General features: G+C 31.2%; 1 protein-coding gene across 1 annotated transcript in view; it reads left to right on the top strand.

Moving 5' to 3' along the window:
- LOC145328410 (uncharacterized) overlaps positions 1-21,010 on the top strand; it is a 79,991-nt gene that overhangs the window by 16,449 nt on the left and 42,532 nt on the right. Inside the window, exons 6-25 of the mRNA XM_080172050.1 lie at positions 6,841-6,919; positions 8,087-8,173; positions 8,680-8,692; positions 8,865-8,903; positions 10,317-10,446; positions 10,792-10,912; positions 12,265-12,333; positions 12,399-12,515; positions 12,755-12,883; positions 13,211-13,291; positions 13,444-13,813; positions 13,959-14,235; positions 14,311-14,491; positions 14,643-14,885; positions 15,617-15,713; positions 16,745-16,881; positions 17,171-17,239; positions 18,503-18,618; positions 19,999-20,125; positions 20,654-20,757. Of these exons, the coding sequence (XP_080028176.1) occupies positions 6,841-6,919; positions 8,087-8,173; positions 8,680-8,692; positions 8,865-8,903; positions 10,317-10,446; positions 10,792-10,912; positions 12,265-12,333; positions 12,399-12,515; positions 12,755-12,883; positions 13,211-13,291; positions 13,444-13,813; positions 13,959-14,235; positions 14,311-14,491; positions 14,643-14,885; positions 15,617-15,713; positions 16,745-16,881; positions 17,171-17,239; positions 18,503-18,618; positions 19,999-20,125; positions 20,654-20,757 (2,586 nt within the window). The remainder of the gene's footprint in view (positions 1-6,840; positions 6,920-8,086; positions 8,174-8,679; positions 8,693-8,864; positions 8,904-10,316; positions 10,447-10,791; positions 10,913-12,264; positions 12,334-12,398; positions 12,516-12,754; positions 12,884-13,210; positions 13,292-13,443; positions 13,814-13,958; positions 14,236-14,310; positions 14,492-14,642; positions 14,886-15,616; positions 15,714-16,744; positions 16,882-17,170; positions 17,240-18,502; positions 18,619-19,998; positions 20,126-20,653; positions 20,758-21,010) is intronic.

Raw genomic sequence — 21,010 nt, 5'->3', positions numbered from 1 at the left:
TTATCTAAGTTTAATAGTATTTTTACTTTTTTTAAAATTTTTAAAATGTATATGAATCTATACAAAGTTAAGGAGTATTGTTAGTAGCACCCGTCCGAACGAAATTTGAAAGCTATGGAAACTAATTGATCTATGGGTTTTCATTAAGAAATTCGACCGTTTATAGCCGACTTTTTTATTGGGAAGAAATAAAAAATAAGGCCTTTTATAGCAAAATGTGTACAGTTTTTACCCAATAGCAGGTCTGCCGAGTTCTCCCAGGATATTTTTATTGGTGGAGCCTGATTACCTCTCTTTCTTAGTACCTTTATTGTAAATCTAAATAAACTTGTTAGACATACAGTTATATTATTGATTGTTGAAAAATTGGAGCATTCAAAAAGATTTGTGCTAAAACAACTAAATCCAAATGTCTATATAAAGCATCAAATAAACATGTAAGAGAATAAAAGGGTTACATTATTAAATAGAAAATAAAACATTATTCAGAAAAATTGTGCTTTAAGACAACAAGACTTAACAAACAACATGTCATAGAATTATATACTTGCAGAGAATTATAATATATTTTTAATAAATTGTATTATAGAACAAGGATGACAACATCCATAAAAGCGAAGCACTGAAACGGTAGGACAAACGGACATTTACACTTGTATAGTCTCTGAACTGAATAATCAGAATATTAAAGTATCGAAAGAGTCGAAGCAAAATTGTTAGTAAATTTGTTGAAAAACTGCTTGATATAGGATAATGTTTATGGACATACTTACATTTTTAGAACTTGATTTAAAGAGTTGCTTCACTTATACTATTGTTATTTGTTGTCCCAGGAATCAATATACCAAAAATTAGATCAAACAGATAATTAGATCACATAAAAATTTGTTGTCAAAAAATTAGAAAAATCAACATGTTTAAAATGGACGTACGGACATTCTGGTAATGATTATAGAGTTGCCACGCTTTCTAAATCGTACCTAACTACTACCAGAATCATCATGCAAAGTTTGAAATCGATAGGACAATTCTAACATGCCTAAATTAACGAATAAAAGCTATCTATCTCAGACAGACGGACGTACGGACGGACCGACCCTAATTTCATAATTATATTGTATTTTGTGCCTTTTAAAGCAAAAGCACTCTGGGAAAACGTTTCTAAAACATTAAAAAAAGATATTGAATAAGGTCTATATTTTACCTCACTCAATCTTTGTAAAGCAAGATTATTTTTCTTTTAGGTAAATAGCTCAATCAAATGAAAAGAATCTTAAAATTAGTGTAATATGTTAATGTTTTGGAAAACGTTTTTGAAACATTTATACCTAACCAAGTGATTATTGCTTGCTCTTGTTTTGAAGATGTGTTGTACTACTTGTGTTAAAATAAGCCAATCTAAATGCTAATTTATACAACTTTCTCTCTCCCTATCTTTCTTTCATAGCCTCCATTTACACCATTAAAAAGATACTCTAGCTTAGTTTTTACTACATCAGCTAATAGATAAACTTACCAACACATAAGTTCATAGATTAAAAAGTAATGATCATTCCCTAAGCTCCATTGTAAAGAAGAACCATATCAGTTCAGTGGTTAGCGTAATCCTTTGGTACAGAAAGACACACAAAGATAGACATCCTGTTACTTTATATTAGGACTTTGTATTATAGATATCATGAGTCAGGTGAATATATTTTTTTTTGGAAAGTTCATGGATATTTTTTTTACAAATATGGTCAATTTTGAAGCTTCCTTTTTTTTGAATATTTATCTGAACACCTTTTTAATATAAGAAAATTTATAAAAAAATATATTATTAATGTTTAGAGTTTGGGAGCTTACTTTTAACTTTTAGGAAAAATTGTCTTTTACTCTCTGTTTATATGATGTTTTAAAAGAAAGTTGTATGCACAAATTATTAATCTTCTACATATATCATATTTGATTTCTACTTTCCCTTTAATATTAATTGCATAGCTTTGGTCATTCCAAAACCCCCTTAAATTTTTTAAAAATTTTAATTTAACGACCAAATGTTAGGGCTACTTTACCCAATGCTACATTTTAGGGTGGTAAAATCATATTTAAAACACTGTAAGTTTCAAACACTCTATGGTTGGAGAACTCAAGCTCACCCTGCATACCATAGATGTGTATTTCCTATATAGATCTGACATGGATCTTGAAGCAATGTAGCAGGGACTTTTGTCATTGTTGAAAATTGGAAGATTCTGTGGTATAAAAGTTGTCGCAAATATAGGTATTAAAATAAAATCAAGGATAATTAAAAAAACAATCAAACATATACCAAATGTATCATTTCTTGAACATTTTCACATTACCTTATTTAGAAGGATGCAAAAATGTTAAATTAATTATTATAAAAGTAAAGGGAGGTTAAATATATTACCATATCTAAATTTAAATCATAATAAAGTGATTATAAATTCCTTTTTTGATGCATATACACAAATAGCTATTTGATACTACAATGTAAGTAAACAGAGGTGGATTCTTTAAACAAAAATTAGGGTTACTTAGTGAGGCAAAATTATTTTTGTGAAAAATCCTCCAAAATTCTGTAAAAAATCTTTATTTAATTTTTGTAGATTTTTTTGTGAATTTGAAGGATTTTTTTACAAAAACAATTTTGCCTCACTAATAATATGGCCTTTCTAAGCAACCCTAATTCATTTTTAAGAATCCACCTCTAGTGTATCTTATTTACATAAGTCCTTAAGCCTAATGATATGTTTAATGTTTTGGAATATAAAGATATAAACATTATCATGCTCAAATATTCAACATTATGCTAAGTTTGGCTTATTACAATTTAGAACTATTTATGCTAGTAAAACATTTGCAAGAAAATTATATATTTATTGTATGGTTTAAAGATAGTTCTCCAAGCTAAAAAATTATGAATGGATATCTGGAAAGAATTCACTATAGAGCCTTGTCATACAATAATCATTAAACTTGATAAAATAGGGAAATCACAAAGCCTTTAAAATCACTCAACCTTATAATCATGAAAACTTAAAAATCTAGGAATCGGTCTAGTACCGCAATTAATAGAAAAATCTTAATGAAACTTGATGAAAATGTGTAGAATATAAGCATATTTAATCCCTGATAATTTCAGCCGTCAATCCTGAATAGAAATAGAGAAAATCACAAAAACCTAAAAATCTAGTAATCGACCAACACCCCAATTAATGAACAAATCTTTGTGAAAATATTTTGAATGTAAAATAAATTAATCTCCAAAAGTGATCATTCTTTAGGTGAAAACCAAATAATAAAGATTTGAAAAGTTTTGACACTTCACTCCATTGTTTTTTTTTTTTGTAAAAAATCCTCCAAAATCGCATAAAAAATCTACAAAAATTAAATAAACATAAGATTTTGTTTAATTTTTTGTAGATTTTTAATGTGATTTTGGAGGATTTTTCACAAAAAAATGTTTGCCTCACCAGCGAGGAGCGAGCCCAATTTTTTGTTTAAGAATCCACCTCAGATAATATTTTGACATTAAACACCAAAATTGTGGGTTTTTACACCTGCCTCCAGAACTTACAGGGATTTAGGAAATGTCAGACACACATAAACCATGAACAAAAAATGTGAAATGTGGGAAATCAAAAGAAGTTTAGTATAAAATACAAGTAAAAGAATAGAGGGGCATGAGCTGTATATATTATAACTCTGTTTTGTATTATGCATTTATTGTTTTAAGTTTACAAAGTACTCTACTAGTATAAGTGAATTAAACAAGAAAATATTTGTAGACTCTAGAGTAGCTCTGCTTACAAAAATATTCCACAAGGTCCTCTCCTGTAAAAAAAACCTGTAATGATGGTAAATAATTATGTCCGCTGGGTGTATTCATATATGAATTATTTATGCTCAAACAAAGTACACTCCTGTAATGGATAAGAATATACATGGATATTATGACATGGGAAAAAGTTTAAAATGCTAAAATGGACATCATTTTATGGCCAGTAGGAGGGGAGATATTGGGGTAAGGGGGCTAAATGGATGATTCGTTATTTTAACCAACTACTAGTTTAACTTTATTAGAGTACATGATAATCTGGTGTAAGATCCAGTATTAATAAATCCATTATTCTAGAAAAAGAAAAGAGAGATGGAAATTTTCTCTTTTCTCTAGAGATGAATAATGATTATAAAGTTTTTTTTTCATACATTTTAATTTTTACCAACATATCTAAAATATACAAAAATTTATAATATATTATTTATCAAAAGGTTTTATTTATAATACAAAGTAAAATGATGTCTGTCTGTCCGTCCCTTATGATCTTGGTAACCACTGAATCGATCGAATTATACTCTTCAGGGAATATACCTACTGGTCCTTTGGTGATTTTAGGATATTTTCTTGGGGGGTGGGACACCTATAACCCCCCAAAAAACAAAAAAATCACCCCCCATTTTTTCTTTACGAATTTTGCGAAGTCGTTATTTAATCGCGAAAATTTGCGATCCAATCGCATTTTTTCCTGCTGGGTAGGTGCGAAAATTTGCGATCCGTTCGCATGTTTTTCTGCTGGGTAAGTAATAGAAGATGTAATTATACTTCTAGGGGCAAAGCCCATAGAGGTTAGGGGCGAAATCGCTAGTACATATAAATAATACTATTTTTATGCATGTCTTCAAGGAAATTTTAAAAACAAACAAACTGTATTTTGCATGTTTTCTTCATTTAAAATGAAAATCAGAAGTTCAAAAATGAATATACTGTCTTTTTGAGAAGGGAGGAAATCCCAACAATAGGGATGAAAATGATATCTATAATACAAAGTAGAATGATGTCTGTCTGTCTGTCCGTCCGTCCCTTAAGATCTCGGTAACTACTGAACCGATCGGATTCTACTCTTCAGGGAATATACCTACTGGTCCCCTGGTGGTTTTAGGCTATTTTCCTTGGGGGGGAGGGGAAACCCCAACCCCTCAAAATGAAACCCCCCCCCCCTATTTTTTAGAATTATCTAAAATTAGTGGTGGCATCTCCAGAGTTACTTAATTTATCTATTTTCTTTTTAATTACCTCTAGGGGGAAAACCCCTAGAGACTAGGGGCAAAGCCGCAAGTAAAAATAATATAATAATTGTTTATTGTGACAATATGAATAATTTATATAGTAGGAAGTTATATACACTATAGTCTCTATATACAACAACAATGCTGCAATAATTTATTAGGGAATAATATAGTGGGGACAAAAATTGATATAAGTGTAATTGAGCTGCTATTTTACAATATATATTTTCACTTAATTGAAAAAAAGATTGTTGTTTAAAAAAATGTTTTGCTATTTTTATATTCCTACCCCTTTTCTATTTTTAAATTACTTTGTCTAATTCCTATCCTTAGCACTGACTTAACTTAACCTAGCCTAATCTAAAATTAGAATAGAAAATAATTTTTTGTTTGATAAGAAATTTATCAATTGCATTATTTTTAGATAAAGTGAAATAATAGTCATTTTTCACATCTTATAATAGAGATTTTTCCACGGATATTAAAATGAAAAAAACTATGAGATTAAAATTCGTCCCCTCGGGCTAACAAAAATGGTATTGATTTCTTTATTAATATCCGTGGAAAATTGTCTGTAAGCAGATGCTGTACATGATTTTTCAGTATCACTAAGAAACGGTTCTAATCCAGCGGATATTTAATTGCTTTCGAAGCCATATACTGGAAGTTGGTTTATCTAACTGAAGTAAATTCATATTCTTCACTGTATAATATGTCTTGTATTGTGTAGAACAAAAATAATAAAAAAATACACATATGCTGAATATTAGTGATAAATTAATATATACAGCGAAATATAAAACCAATGTAAGGGATATAAAAACAAGGATGACAACATCCATAAGTAGCGAAGCTCAAAATTTATGAATGGATATCGGGAATAAATTTACTATAAAGCATGTCATGGCAGATTTTCAGCTATCTATCTTGAATAGGAGCCGAGAAAATCAGGTTTCCCCCAAACTATGACAGACGGACATAGTAGAGTAGCTTCGCTACTAAAAATATATAAGTTTTAATATTATTTGATTAAAATGAATTTTGTTAGCCCTAAAGGGCCAACATTCCGAGCTAACAAAACTGAGATAATCTATAATTCTAATTTCAATATTCGTGGAAAATTGTCTGTAATGCAATGTTACATATGATTTTTCAGTATGACTTTAGAACCAGTTATATCCAGCGGATTTTAATAGGTTTCACTGAAATATGTGTGTAAAAAGGATGACAACATCCATAAAAACGAAGTACTGAAACGGTAGGACAAATGGACATTAACATTTGTATATAGTCAGAACTGAATAATCAGAATATAAATGTATAAGAGTCGAAGCAAAATTGTAAGTAAATTTGTTGAAAAACTGCTGGATACAGGATAATGTTTATAGACATACTTACATTTTTAGAACTTGATCATAGAGTTGCTTCGCTTATAACGTTATACTTTGATGTCCCAGGAATTAATATACCAAAAATCAGATCAATCAGATGATTAGATCACATAAAAATTTGTTGTTAAAAATGTTAAAAAATCGACATGTTTAAATAGACGTACGGACATTCTGGTAATGATTATAGAGTTGCTACGCTTTCTAAATCGTACCTGACTACTAAAGGAATCACCATGCAAAGTTTGAAATCGATAGGACAATTTTAACATGCCTAAATTAACGAAAAAAGCTATCCGTTACGGACGGACGTACGGACGGACCGACCCTAATTATAGAAAAGCTTCGCTTTTAAAAACTAAAATTACATTATTTCTAGTTATTGATTGACAACGGAGCCCCAGTGGATGCTAAAAACAAAGAGGGCAAAACAGTGCTTCATCTTGCTTGCCTAGCAGGTTGATTTTTATTTTTGAGTTGTGTTTGCTGCTCTACTTATGAAACTTTCTGTTCCCTGGTAAAAATTAGTATTGTTTAGGGTCCATAGGTTCAATTGAAAGATCCTGTGATGATAAGGTATAATTCTGAAGACATAACAACTCCTATTGTCGTTAACAGACAGAAAATATTTACATTTAGCCAAACGGCTGAACGTACAGACCATACCCGCACACCATTTTAAGCGGCATAAGAAGGCCTACAAATAATTTGGAATAGCCAAGATCCAATTATGCACAGGGAAAGCTTTACTGAAGAAAAAACACGTAAAATAGGTCTTTATCGCGCATTTTTCTGCACTGCGAGATAATTATGCATTATTGATTTATGGCTATTCCAGATTATTTGTAGGCCTTCTTATGGCGCTTAAAACAGTGTGCGGGCATGATCTGTATGTTCAGCCGTTTGGCAGCTAGCAGCCTTTAAAAATCATAGATTTTTGGAAATATTTCTCGCCAGCAATATTTTGCCGTGAACTGCAGAGCTTGATCTTTAAATCGTTTATAGGTGATCTAAACCGGGGCGATTCAGTCAGCGCGCCTTCAAATTATTAAATACCAATCTTTAAATCGAATTTGCATGGGCGATTTGGCGCGCCCAGTTGCGCGGTGCCGGCGCGGCAATGCCACTCACCGAGTGGCATTGCCGAACCAAATCAGGGTGATTTATTTAATAAATAAATATTTTTTTTGATTACTTTAATATTTTATTGCAAAACTATCGTGAAAATATTTTTATAGTTATTTTTAAAATAAATTATATATTAATGTTTTATATAAAATACCATACTGACACGGCATTTTATATAAAATACCTTACTAACACTGCTTAAGTAATAAAGTTGTACTGGCGCGGATCGATATTTTAGTGAGTGCGCAAGCGATTTAACAACACCGCGCCAAAAATCTTTTAAAAATCAATGTATTATAGGTGCGCTGTGGCTCACCATCTGCGCACCTACGGTTCACCTTTGAATCGCCCCGATTCAGCGCACCATAAAAACGATTTAAAGATCCAGCTCAGTAAATTCAAGTTTCTTTTAATCAATCAATTGTTGTTTAATCAATCTGTCTATTTATTCTGCTTTACTTTAATGAATGTTATTTTTCTTGTTTTTTTTTTATCAGGAAATGAGGACATAGTTCGAATCCTGTTCTTGGCTCGGGCCAGCGCTAGTATTCCGGATAATTCAGATAGGAATGGAAATAAATACAGTAGTAGTTACTAGCGGCTACGCCCCTAGAGGCCTCTAGTGGCACTTTGAATGCTTTTTTTATTTCAAATATCTATTAAAACTGCAATGTTTCACAAAAATTCTCTAAAAAAAAGCTTAACAGTAACAGAAGAAGAGATAGATATTTTATCATTTCATTTCACTAGGCAAATTATCTTTTCTTTACTTTACTGATTTAATTTGATTAACCTAAAAATCTTTGTCACTTTAATTTTTTTTCAAAATTGTGACTTCAAGATGAAATTTTCAAATAGTTTTTAAAAGCTGGAAGACAAGGATAGGACACTGGATAATAAATAATTTTCTCTTCTCTTTAAAAGCAGTGGGACGAGAAAACGTTTGTAGATTGAATTTTAAGTACATTTTGCTGCAAGAATGAGCAAAATGTTATTAAAATTGAAAATCCAAATAGATTGTAGTATAATCAGGAATGCAGGACTATGTCAATTATACTTAATGTACCTCTTGATACCTTTTAACTTCTAGAAATTTCCAGCAGGTACTAGAAACCATAGGAGTTGAGTTAAAGAAACTTCAATTCCATATGTTTCTATATTTAATCTAAAAAAAACATAGTTATTATAATTTGTTAGAATTGTCATTTTTTTCTGCCATTTACTTATCCCTGTAATATTTGGTGAAATGAAAATTTATTTTCTTTTTGAAATTAGAGTTCCTATTCATCTTGCCGCTGAAAGGGGATATACAAGGTAAATTACATTCATATAGATAAGGTATTTAGTAGGAATTTGATCTTTTGGGAATCAAATTCTCTAAGAAAACTTATAGTAACCATTAATATGTTGACTAGCTATAAGGGATTTTAGGGTATGAGTCAATGGATGTTCATATTATGCCCCTAATATTGATGATATTAGTACTTGTTACTTAACACTACCCAATTAAGATTTAATCTTATCTCTCAAAGTTTTTAAACTAATGAATGTCAGTATATAGAAGGCAGTAACAGATAGAGAGAGATGGGACATTGGACTGTTTATTTCCCAAAGTTTTATAATTGCCATTTTCTTATTCGTTTGCCTAGCAACTTTGGGGAATTTAGTCAATTTTTATTGGTTTGATTCATTATGTTGAACCACTTATTTTCATCTATAGAAGTGGTAATTAGGTGTAACATAATTGTTGGTGTAAATCAATTTATTGTCTTACTCTTTAGATTTTTGAGGCAGTAATCACTTATATTTGTGAGTTGCTGACATTCAAACATTGCCTCTGACCTGAAATCTTATTATTGTTTCAGCATAGTGAACTACTTAGCAGAGAAGTTTAAAGCATCCATCTATGAGAGGACTGGAGATGGTAATACTCTGAGATGCATATAGCTGCTGTTAATCTTATTATTGTTTCAGCATAGTGAATTACTTAGCAGAGAAGTTTAAGGCATCCATCTATGAGAGGACTGGAGACGGTAGTACTCTGAGATACATATAGCTGCTGTTAATCTTATTATTGTTTCAGCATAGTGAACTACTTAGCAGAGAAGTTTAAAGCTTCCATCTATGAGAGGACTGGAGATGGGAGTACTCTGATGCATATAGCTGCTGTTAATCTTATTATTATTTCAGCATAGTGAACTACTTAGCAGAGAAGTTTAAAGCATCCATCTATGAGAGGACTGGAGACGGTAGAACTCTGATGCATATAGCCGCTGTTAATCTTATTATTGTTTCAGCATAGTGAACTACTTAGCAGAGAAGTTTAAAGCATCTATCTATGAGAGGACTGGAGATGGTAGTACTCTAATGCATATAGCTGCTGTTAATCTTATTATTGTTTCAGCATAGTGAATTACTTAGCAGAGAAGTTTAAGGCATCCATCTATGAGAGGACTGGAGATGGTAGTACTCTGAGATGCATATAGCTCCTGTTAATCTTATTATTATTTCAGCATAGTGAACTACTTAGCAGAGAAGTTTAAAGCTTCCATCTATGAGAGGACTGGAGATGGGAGTACTCTGATGCATATAGCTGCTGTTAATCTTATTATTATTTCAGCATAGTGAACTACTTAGCAGAGAAGTTTAAAGCATCCATCTATGAGAGGACTGGAGATGGGAGTACTCTGATGCATATAGCTGCTGTTAATCTTATTATTATTTCAGCATAGTGAACTACTTAGCAGAGAAGTTTAAAGCATCCATCTATGAGAGGACTGGAGATGGTAGTACTCTCATGCATATTGCTGCTGTTAATGGACATCCTGATACAGCTATTGCTCTTCATGAGAAAGGGGTAATTTTATTTTTATTATATCTATTGTATTTGTCATAACTTTATAAAAAAACTAATTGCTTTGCCCCAAGCCTCTAGGGAAGGGCAATAGAGGTTTAAAGATTAAAAACACCCAAAGACATATAATAAGATTTCCCAAAAAAAACAATCGATTTAGATTAGCAGATCCATATATCTATTCTTTAACTTTAGACAAAAAATAACTTACTATTTTTATGTTATATAGGATATGTACAATTTTTATACTGAAATTAGTTTTGCCTTAGTCTCAAAGACATCTTAGGAAAAAATTTAAAAATAACATGTAAAAAATAGATATCAATAAATTTTGAGCTGTTTTGAAAGGTACCCTTGCTGATGCCAAACAAACATGGTGTGAGAAGTATTCATACAGCTGCCAGAGAAGGTCATGCTAATGTGGTCAACAGTCTCATCAAGAAAGGAGAAAAAGTGGACGCTTTATCAGGTATGAACCTATATACTACTTTGTTTTTATTTTCTTCTTTTTTTTGATTAATGTTATAATTCTATACATAAAAACACATTAGTATTAAATAAGTTATCAGGGGATTACTTATTTTAAAGCTAGCTTGTTGTATTGCAAAAAAATAATGAAAAATTAAGGCTTTTAAATCAAATGGTAAAAAACTTGGATAAGTTTTGATCTAATCTTCTTCATGAAAGGACTTATCTTTTTAAAAGAAATATAAATTCTGTATAAAGTATAAAAGCTTATTTTAATTAAAAACAATTAAATTCCAGATTGGAATTTAAATATTACAGAGTAAGATTTTTTTTTAATGAAACCCTACCAAGTTATTTCAACTAAAAAAATACACATTTCATTAAAGTGTAAATGTTATGCTTGAATTGTAATCAACAAAGAAAATGTTATACTAACTGTCTTAATTTTGAGCAATTTGTTAAATGAAACATAGAATTTAAGAATAATACAGTACTTACTGTTAGATAAACTTTGACAAAGCACTTCTGCTAAGATAGTTGAAAAAGTTTGATGTGGTGATGTGAGATGGGGTAACATTATAGGGTTGGGACAAATACTTTTTTGGCCAGATACCGAATACCGGATATCCAGCTGATTTCTAGTGCCGGAAATCTGCTATCAAGCCAAATATCTGGCCAACGTTTGGCAAATTACTGGATATTCACTATCTGGATAATTTCAATATCCAGTATCCGGCAAAATATTGAAAATGGCCGGATATCCGGCCCAACCCTAGACTAATATATTTGAATATAATCTGGAGGTTATGGGTCCCTCACACCCATAATTCTAGTGCACACAAGAATATGCAAAGTCCATGAAATGATGATATATTATTCCAGATAAGATTAGACTTGCAAAACTTTATGCATTATCTCTACAATTTTCTTTTAGTATATTTTTATCATGATTTTTTTTTCTCCAGAGAAATATTATTTCTAGATGTTTTTCATCTCTTATTATGCATTTCTTTGATGTGAAACAAGAATAATTGTATCCAAAATTATAGTTTTTTTTAACACAGGGTTGTAAATAATGACTAATTAGATGTTAAATTTCAAAATCTTGTCTTTTGGATCAATAACTTATTTTAATTTGCAACAAACAGAATTACTAACGAACATGCAGGAAGTATGGAAAAGATCAACTTCTAAAAAATATACTTTTCTAATTATAGAACACATCATGGTTGTGAAAAATATTTTTTTAAAGATGCATTATGCAAATACTCATTTTTATATGAGATCTTATAAACACACACTCACACGACTTACTACTTAATAGGATAGGATTTATAAACAAGCATTTTTCAGGTGATGGCAGAACTGCACTCCATATTGCTGTGGAGTTTGGCAACTCTGGTGTTGTGGAATGCCTTTTAGGTAAATAAAACCATTGAACAATTAAGAAAAAGTTTTTAGTTTGACATTATTTTAATTTTTTTAAGGAAATGGAGCAAATTTTGCCATAGCAGTTGGAGAGATGAAGGAAACAGCTCTCCATTTAGCTGCTAAGATTGATGAACACAAAGGAGATAAATGTACAAAAATGCTGCTAAAGTCAGGTATCTATTAATGAATTTTATTTGATAAATGATGAAGATGTTGAATTTTACTGCATTGTACTTAAAAATTCAGCATATAATATTGGGAAAATTTTCTTAAGGAATTACCTATTTTAAGAAAAATAGATTGTTATTTGAGGTAAAGAGAAAATTAAACAAAAAGTAATTCATTAATTGTCCCTTCCTCTGGCTTAAAAAAAACATAACGTAACAATGAATAAATAATTCTTAACATGTAGGAGCAAATCCAAATATGCAGCTACAAGATGGTCGGACTGCCCTACATTTTGCAGCAACTCATGGCAATAAGAAAACTCTTCAGACTCTGCTGCAGAATGGTGGTGATCCTCATGTCGTAGATAATGAAGGTGTATTATATATTTGGTAATGAAAATTAGTATAATCAATCAATACTTCGATGTTGCACCAGATTTAATGATGCTTGCAGCTGGCTAAAGTAAAGTTACCCCAATCCACCTCCTTATCCCATCCCGTCCAATCCTACTTGATGATCAGACCAATTAATGAGAACCATTTTAGTAACCTGAATTGATGACAAATGTTCCTGTCAATATATCTAATATTCTTTATTCATTCTTTTTCTCTGATTCCATTTGGATGATGTAAGAACAAATCATAATAAAACCAAGTAAATAAATAAAAGTATGTTTAAAATAACCATACCATTATTTCAGGGGAAACTCCACTCCACAAAGCATGTAGACACTGCCATCTTCCAATAGTGGTTGAGCTTATTCAATTTATCAAAGGAAAATATATTATTCAAACATTTTCATCTAGAATCTTATTTAATATCCATAAAATTAATTAAGCAATATTTACAAATATGTTTTTATGTTTCTTACTAATAAGAGTAGCTAAATCTTTTGGTAGTTAAAACAAAATTATTAATATTATGCATTAACAGGGTTCATTGGAAACTGCAAAGATTTTATCAACATCAAGAACAACAGAGGAGAAACTGTTCTGCATGTTGCTTCAATGATATCAAACAACTTTCTTCATCATCCTGGAGAGGATCTTGAGATAGTCCAGCTACTTCTAAAGAATGAAGTTAATGTTACAGCAATTACTTCTTCTAACAATGAATCTGCTTTTCATTACTCTGCCTGTTCTGGAAATGTTAGTATTCTGGAGGAAATTGTAGCAAATACAAATTCTGGATTGTTGATTCTTGTGGTGAATAAACAGAATAGGCTGGGGTGGACACCTCTGTTGACTGCTTGTAGCAAAGGGCATTTGGGAATTGCAAGGAAATTACTTGAATCTCATGCAAGGTAGATATATCTTATATTTTAAAAACAAAATACCTTCAAGCTGGTATCTGTGTATTTGAAATGTCACCCATTCATGAATCAAAATCACCTCTCCACTACCAAATTTTATTTAATTGTCAAAATAGTTTAAACTTTATCTATTTAGGGTTGATGTTTTTGACAATGAGGGCAAATCATCACTACACCTTGCAGCTGAATCTGGCAGCATGGAAGTTTGTAAATTGCTATTAGAAAAGAATGCATTTGTCAACAGCAAGACTAAAAAAGGACTGACAGCTCTACACTATGCAGCTCAAAAAGGTCATATTGAGCTGGTTCACTATCTTATCAAAGATTACCATGCTGAAATAGAGTCTAGAAGTTCTGAAAAACAAACACCTCTGCATTTAGCTGCTAAATATGGACAAATTGAGACTTGTAAGGTAATGCCAAATAATAATCAGTAAGGCAATTAGACATTCAGGACTTTATTATGTTAAATCATTATTATTTTCTAGGTTTTAGTGAATCTGGATGCAATGGTTGATGCTGGTGATGAAAATGAACAGCGTCCCATCCACCTTGCAGCACAAAATGATCATACACAAATTGTTAAGTTCTTCTTAGATACCAGACCTTCATTGGTATCTTCTACTACAAAGGATGGAAATGCCTTGGCTCACTTGGCTGCTCAGAAAGGTAACTCTCAAATAAATCTGAATAGAAAAAAAATTTATATTTGATGATCTGGATCAATTTCATGTTTTAATTTACCCTCATTCTTAACTGATCTTAAACAGTAAAACCATATTTAGATGAAACTTAATAATGTGATTTACCTTGACTTTAGGTTCTGTGGAAGTCCTAAAAGTAATGTTCAGCATAGACAAAACTTTGGTGACAACATCTAAAAACAAATTCAATGAGAACACACCTCTGCATCTTGCTTCTGAGGCTGGACATGTTGATGCTGTCAAGATAATGATTGAGAATGGTGTATCAGCTGTTGATGAAAATCTTGATGGTTTTACCCCTGTCCAGATTTCAGCTAGGTGTGGCCATGGTGATGTCTTTGAAGTTTTTGCCAACTCTGGTAGGTCATATCATTATTTCTATTTTACGTATGCAACAAGAATGGGAGGTTTTTCAAAGTTAGCTTATATAACTAAAAGTCATATTTTATGATAAATTTGTTTTTCTCATGTTACTGTCAACTGGACAATACACAATAATACAAATATAATATTTTATCAATGTTTTTATGACTATCATTCATATAATGTCTGTAGAGTGTATTGTACTGTATGAAATACAACAGACACAAATAAACTTTTTTTCTAGCTTTATGGTTTGTAATAAAAGAAATTACAGTTATATAACCATATTATAAAGAAATCAAAAAAGGAAATATTTTGTGGAAAAGAAGCTTAACTATTTCCTTTCTTCTTTTTTGTAATTGAATTAGTTATATTACATAAACATAGAAGGTGCAATTTTGCTAGTTTTATTTCTTTATTCGTAAAACTCAATTCATATTTTTAGTAGTAAAATAATTTACTATTTGGCTAGATTTATAAGTCTATTATATGGAGAGAAAAAAATTTATTTACTTACTTTTTTAGTTTTGGAACATTCTGTAAAGATTTAAAGAATAAACATATGTATATTGTTAAATATTACATCTCTATACCTATAACCTGTACGTCTTTCTTGTACACAATTTACAAGAATAGTTATATTATTCAAAAGTTTGTAAGTTTAAAATTGAAGTTTGAAGTTTACAGTGCATTTTATTCTTTTAATGAGACTAATGTAATTTTTTAGGTATGTCAGTTAAGAGCCCCAGTTCCAAGATTGGAATGACTGCTTTGCATATAGCTGCTTATTTTGGAGAAGAAGAAATTGCCCGCCAGCTCTTTAGGCAGAATCACTTATTTTTTCTTCTAACTACACTCAATTACTAATTGAACTAAAATTTTAGTAACTTCAATTTTTTAGTTCTACTTGATTTTTCTATTCTGTCATACAACTATAACAATTATTAATGCAATTTGACAATTCAATGGGAGTTGGTAAAACACTTTTTACACTTTCTTATGATCTTCTCTTTATTTATATTTCAATCATTAGCACTGGTTAAGAGTTAAGACTCTAGGGGGCTTTGTTGCTTTGGGTACTAGACCTCTCCCCATGCATCTTGAAACATACTCTGCTTATGATTGCGGTGTAAAGCGTCCATTCAGACAACCAACTCTCGTAAATGCACCACCTTTGTCTGAGAAGTCCCAACTGTGCCTGGTAACAAGTTCCGCCTGTTTACGGCCAGGGCATTCCCCACACTGTAACTAGCAGCGCACTGGGAACCATTTTTAACGTCTGTAGTTATGACGTGGTGTTGGACCGAAATTCGAACCTATCACCTTCCCGACGACGAGCGGATGCGCTACATGTTGAGCCAGGGTCGCGAGTCAGTTAGCATCATGCAGTTAGCACTGGTATTTAAAGGTAGTCCACAGACTAAATAAGTGACTATGATTTCAAGATATATACCTGTCAATTCTAAATCATCTAAACCAACAAAACCAGAAAATGCACTCATCTCAGAACTTTGTGATGAATTCAGGAATAAGTGAATTTAGTTTTAAATTTTAAAAGACAACAAGGGTGTTCTTTTGATTTATGCGACACCATTTATTAGGAAACAAAACTCAGAAAGCTCACAGAATAGATCTATAACATGAAATGCTAACATACATTCTTTACATGCACCAAGGGCAAAAAAAATTAATGAAAATTAAAACGGATATCAAAAGATCAATATAATTGGGTTTTTTTTACTTACTTTTGTCCTATATTTAGATATCATTTTTCAATAATTCTCTATGATAGATAGAAAGATACATGTTAAAAAAAGATGGATAGACTACTTGAATTCACATAATTGTACAACAGTATGACGCCTCTACATCTAGCAGCCTACTCTGGGAGTGAGAATATAGTCAGAGCTGTCCTTAATCAGGCTACAGTTGAAGTTGCATGTGTTACCGAGCCCAGTGGTTATACTCCTTTGCATATTGCTTGTCTAACAGGTTTAAATTGAACTAAAATTATACAGAAAATCAAGATCATTGGACAAGACAAGTCAAAATTTTCAAATGGATTTATTATTACTTACATCAGATTGTCATGTTCCCTCATAAAGTGAAACTTACAGCTGGCTATAATAACGATTCCTCCCTTCCACCCCCTTTTCCACACCCCCTTCCCTTCTACTGACCAATAAACGAGTTCCATGTTAGCAAGCAAAATTTTTCCACTGTCATAATATCCACTTCAATCATACAACACATCCATTACCCTAGATCTACATATTTTTAGGTCAAGTTGGAGTGGTTGGTCTTCTGCTCAGTAGTAATGCTGGCCTCATTCATAACAAGGATAATGCAGGTACAAAAAATAATTTGAATACAACTTTTCCTTAAATTACAATTTTAATTATATATTTTCCCAGTCAAAAATTATAAAAAAAATTTAATTTTAAATAAAACTAAGTATTAATTAAAATTTCTAAATACCCCTTACTGAATAAATATAAATTAGTATGACTATATGCCTTTTATATTGTTTTTTATCAATAGTTTTATAGTTGATGTATCTGCATTTTTTCATAAAATCATTAAATGCTAAATAAACACACATAAAATTTAAAATTTAAGCAATCTAAGTAATTAAAAGTTTAATAATTCATTACAAATGTAAATAAAATCCAAAGTAATTCATTAGTGTTGGTGTAAGTTTATGCCCCAAATAATTAAACTTTTAAATTGAGTAATTTATTTATTTTATGTCCTAGCTACAAAATGTATTACAACCCTCTTGATTAAAAATAAGAAAAGAAAAAAAATATATAAATTTGTCATTTTTGTGGTATAAATCGATATGTTATTATTTGAATGTTGCACCAGATGTTCATGTACTTTAATAAAGTTATACTCGCAGCCGGCTAAATTAATGATACCCCCTCCTCCACTACCTTTACCCTAACCCTTACCTCCTTCTGGATGAACGAACTGACTAATAATAAGGTTAAGATTAGCAAGCTAAATTGATGACAAAATATCCCCTGTCAATTTATCCACATTCAATTATATCCTACATCCATTGTATAACTTTTTTTTAAAGCGAAGCTTTTCTATAATTAGGGTCGGTCCGTCCGTACGTCCGTCCGTTACAGTTAGCTCTTTTTTTTAAAACAGGTTAAAATTGTCCTATCGATTTCAAACTTTGTATGCTGATTCCTGTAACAGTTAGATATGACTTAGAAAGCGCAGCAACTCTATAATTGCTACCAGAAAGTCTGTACGTCCATTTAAAACAAGCTAATTTTAAAAAAAATTTTTGACAACAAATTTTTGTATGTTAAAATTATCCTATTTATCTGATTTTTTGAATACTAATTCCTATTACAACAAGGTACAATGTGATAAGCGAAGCATCTCTATAATTAAGTCCTAAGAACGTCAGTATGTCCTAAAACAGTATCATGTATTTGATCAGTTTTGCAACAAATTTACTTACAATGTTGTACACATAAACGTATCCATTGATATTCAGTTTATTCAGTTCTGACACTCTACAAGTGTTAAAGTTCGTTTGTCCTTTCATTTCAGAGCTTTGCTTTTATGGACGTTGACATCCTTGTTAATTTAGGAAGAACCTGTCTCCATGTAGCAGCTAACAATGGACACATTGAAATGTGCTCAATTCTCATTGGACAGGAAAACAAAATCTTTGAAAATTCAAACAAACTTGAACTTGGAATTATAGTTTTTCAAGAATGGCTTCGAAACCGATTAATATCCGCTGGATTAGAACCAGTTCTCAGCAATACTGAAAACTCATTTCAGACAATTTCCCAATTCTAATTGGACAGGAAAACAAAATCTTTTAAGATTCAAACAAACTTAAACATAGAATTATAAGTTTTTCCAGATTGGATTCGAAACCGAACAATATCCGCTGGATTAGAACCAGTTCTCAGCAATACTAAAAACTCATGTAGAGCATCGTATTTGAGACAATTATTAGACGAATATTAAAATAAAATCATAAAATGATTATATGCCTATTATACCCAAAAGGTCGTAGGCGCAGGCTAATAAAACTGGATTAAATCTTATGACTTTTCATTTTTATATCCGCGGAAAGCTGTTTATGATAAAATGCGATATTAACTTTAATTAAATTCCTGACCATAGCAAATAAAAGTTATTATTTTTAAAACTGCAATCAAAAGCCTATCTACAAAAATAAATGAAAACAAGTTTAATCTGAAGATTACACCTTTTAAACCTTTCATTAACAATACATTTTTATTTGTAGTTTCTTACACTTTTTTTTGAAGGTAAACAAATTGTCATTAAAGATCCTTTCTTGGCAAAGAATAGTTATTTATTAGATCTTATTATATACAGCTTTCCGCGGATATTAAAGTGATCAATTAAAAGATCAAACTCAGTTTTGTTAATCCCGAATTTTACGATTTGCATTTTAATATTCGTGGAAAATTGTTTGTAATACGATGCTTCATGTGTATGTTCTTTTTCAGTATGACTGAGTATCAGTTCTAATATAGCGGATATTAATCGGTTTCGAAGCCATTCATGATTGAATTAGTATTGAAGGAGGCAGAATTTAAATGGATTTTATTGTTAAAGGGAGCGAGTATTGTGGCTGAGGACAACAAGATGTGGCATCCTCTACATTATGCTGCGAGGAATACATTCTAATTATATCATTAATGTATAGTTGGGCCGGATACCCGGCCATTTTTAATATCCGGCCGGATACTGAATATTGAAGCCATCCGGATTTTGGATATCCGGCTGATTTATAATGCCGGATATCCGGTTAATTAGATATCTGGCCAGATACCGGATATCCGGTATCCAGCCCAACCATACTTAGATTTCCTGGTTTTAATATTATCATTTTTTTCTTTTATTAATTGTAGAAAATTATCTATAAAACGAAAGGATACATGATTTTTCAGTATGCCTTAGAAATGGTTCATATACATTGAATATTAATCCGTTTCTAAGCCACACGGAAAAAAGAAATAATAGTATTGAATAATCTTTTTTTTTATAAATTAATGTAGCATATAGGCTTCCCTTTTTGATAAAATCTTCTTTTTTTCTAATTAGAATTTGAGGATGATATTTAGAGGTGGATTTTTGGATATAGCATCTTTGCTGGTCAGTGCTGGGTCTCCAACTACTGCCAGCACTTCAGGAACAAATAACATTGGAAATATTGGACAGTTCACACAAAGTACCTTGTTGATCACAGATAACCAATCCCACTTTACTTAAGAAAGAAATAAGGTGAAGGATGTGGATAGTTTTCGGTTTTTTAGTTTATTATATTGGTTCAGGTCAGGTTACGTTATTTTTTTTATGGGATTAAAACACTGCAGTTAAGACAAGGGCCCATCGCAGTGGTTAGTTATAGGAAAAATGTACCTCCCCCTTATTTTCAATAACTTTAAAGAGGGGGCAATAATACTATGTTGGATCGTTGTTCTCACGAATTATTGTTAGGTCCCTTTGAACCCATTTCCTTTCTCTTCTTTTTTCTTTCCTGACTTTAAGCCTCAATTTTAATCAAATTTTGTAAACAATTTTGATTATTTATAAATTATCAATGTGCTTTGGCATCCAAATTTATTCGAATGGGTAGAGAGGGGCATTAAACTATCCTAGTCTTTTGCTTACCGAGATCATTCTAAAGGGACAGACTAAATTTAAATCAAAAGGGTAAAATGTGTTCAAATTATTTTAAATTTATTTGTATGCCTAGAGGGTAGAATACCGCTGTGGTACAGCTGTTGTGAATTTAACAAGAACGTGACAGAATATTTGCTCAGAGAGCCCCATAGCACCAATAGTTTACTTCAGGATACGGTAACATATTTTTTGTTGATTGATTTTCGGACAAAGAATTTTAGTTTTGCTCAAGAAATTTTGTCAGAGATGGGGTTTTATAAAAAATGCCGCGTTTTTCGACAATTTTTTAGACATTGATTGATTGAACGAAGACGATGGGATTTCAACACAGAGTATACAACTTAAGAATTCAAAATTTTAAAATTATTATTTTAGCCATTTGTATAATGTCTAATACAACTTAAATCCATTTTCGCTGCATATCTATTAA

Source organism: Acartia tonsa, chromosome 9 (genome assembly GCF_053477335.1).
Source record: "Acartia tonsa isolate MP-2025a chromosome 9, ASM5347733v1, whole genome shotgun sequence".
Taxonomy (NCBI): Eukaryota; Metazoa; Arthropoda; class Copepoda; order Calanoida; family Acartiidae; genus Acartia; species Acartia tonsa.
Note: the sequence above shows the minus strand (reverse complement) of the source record. Positions and strands in the feature narration are given on the sequence as shown.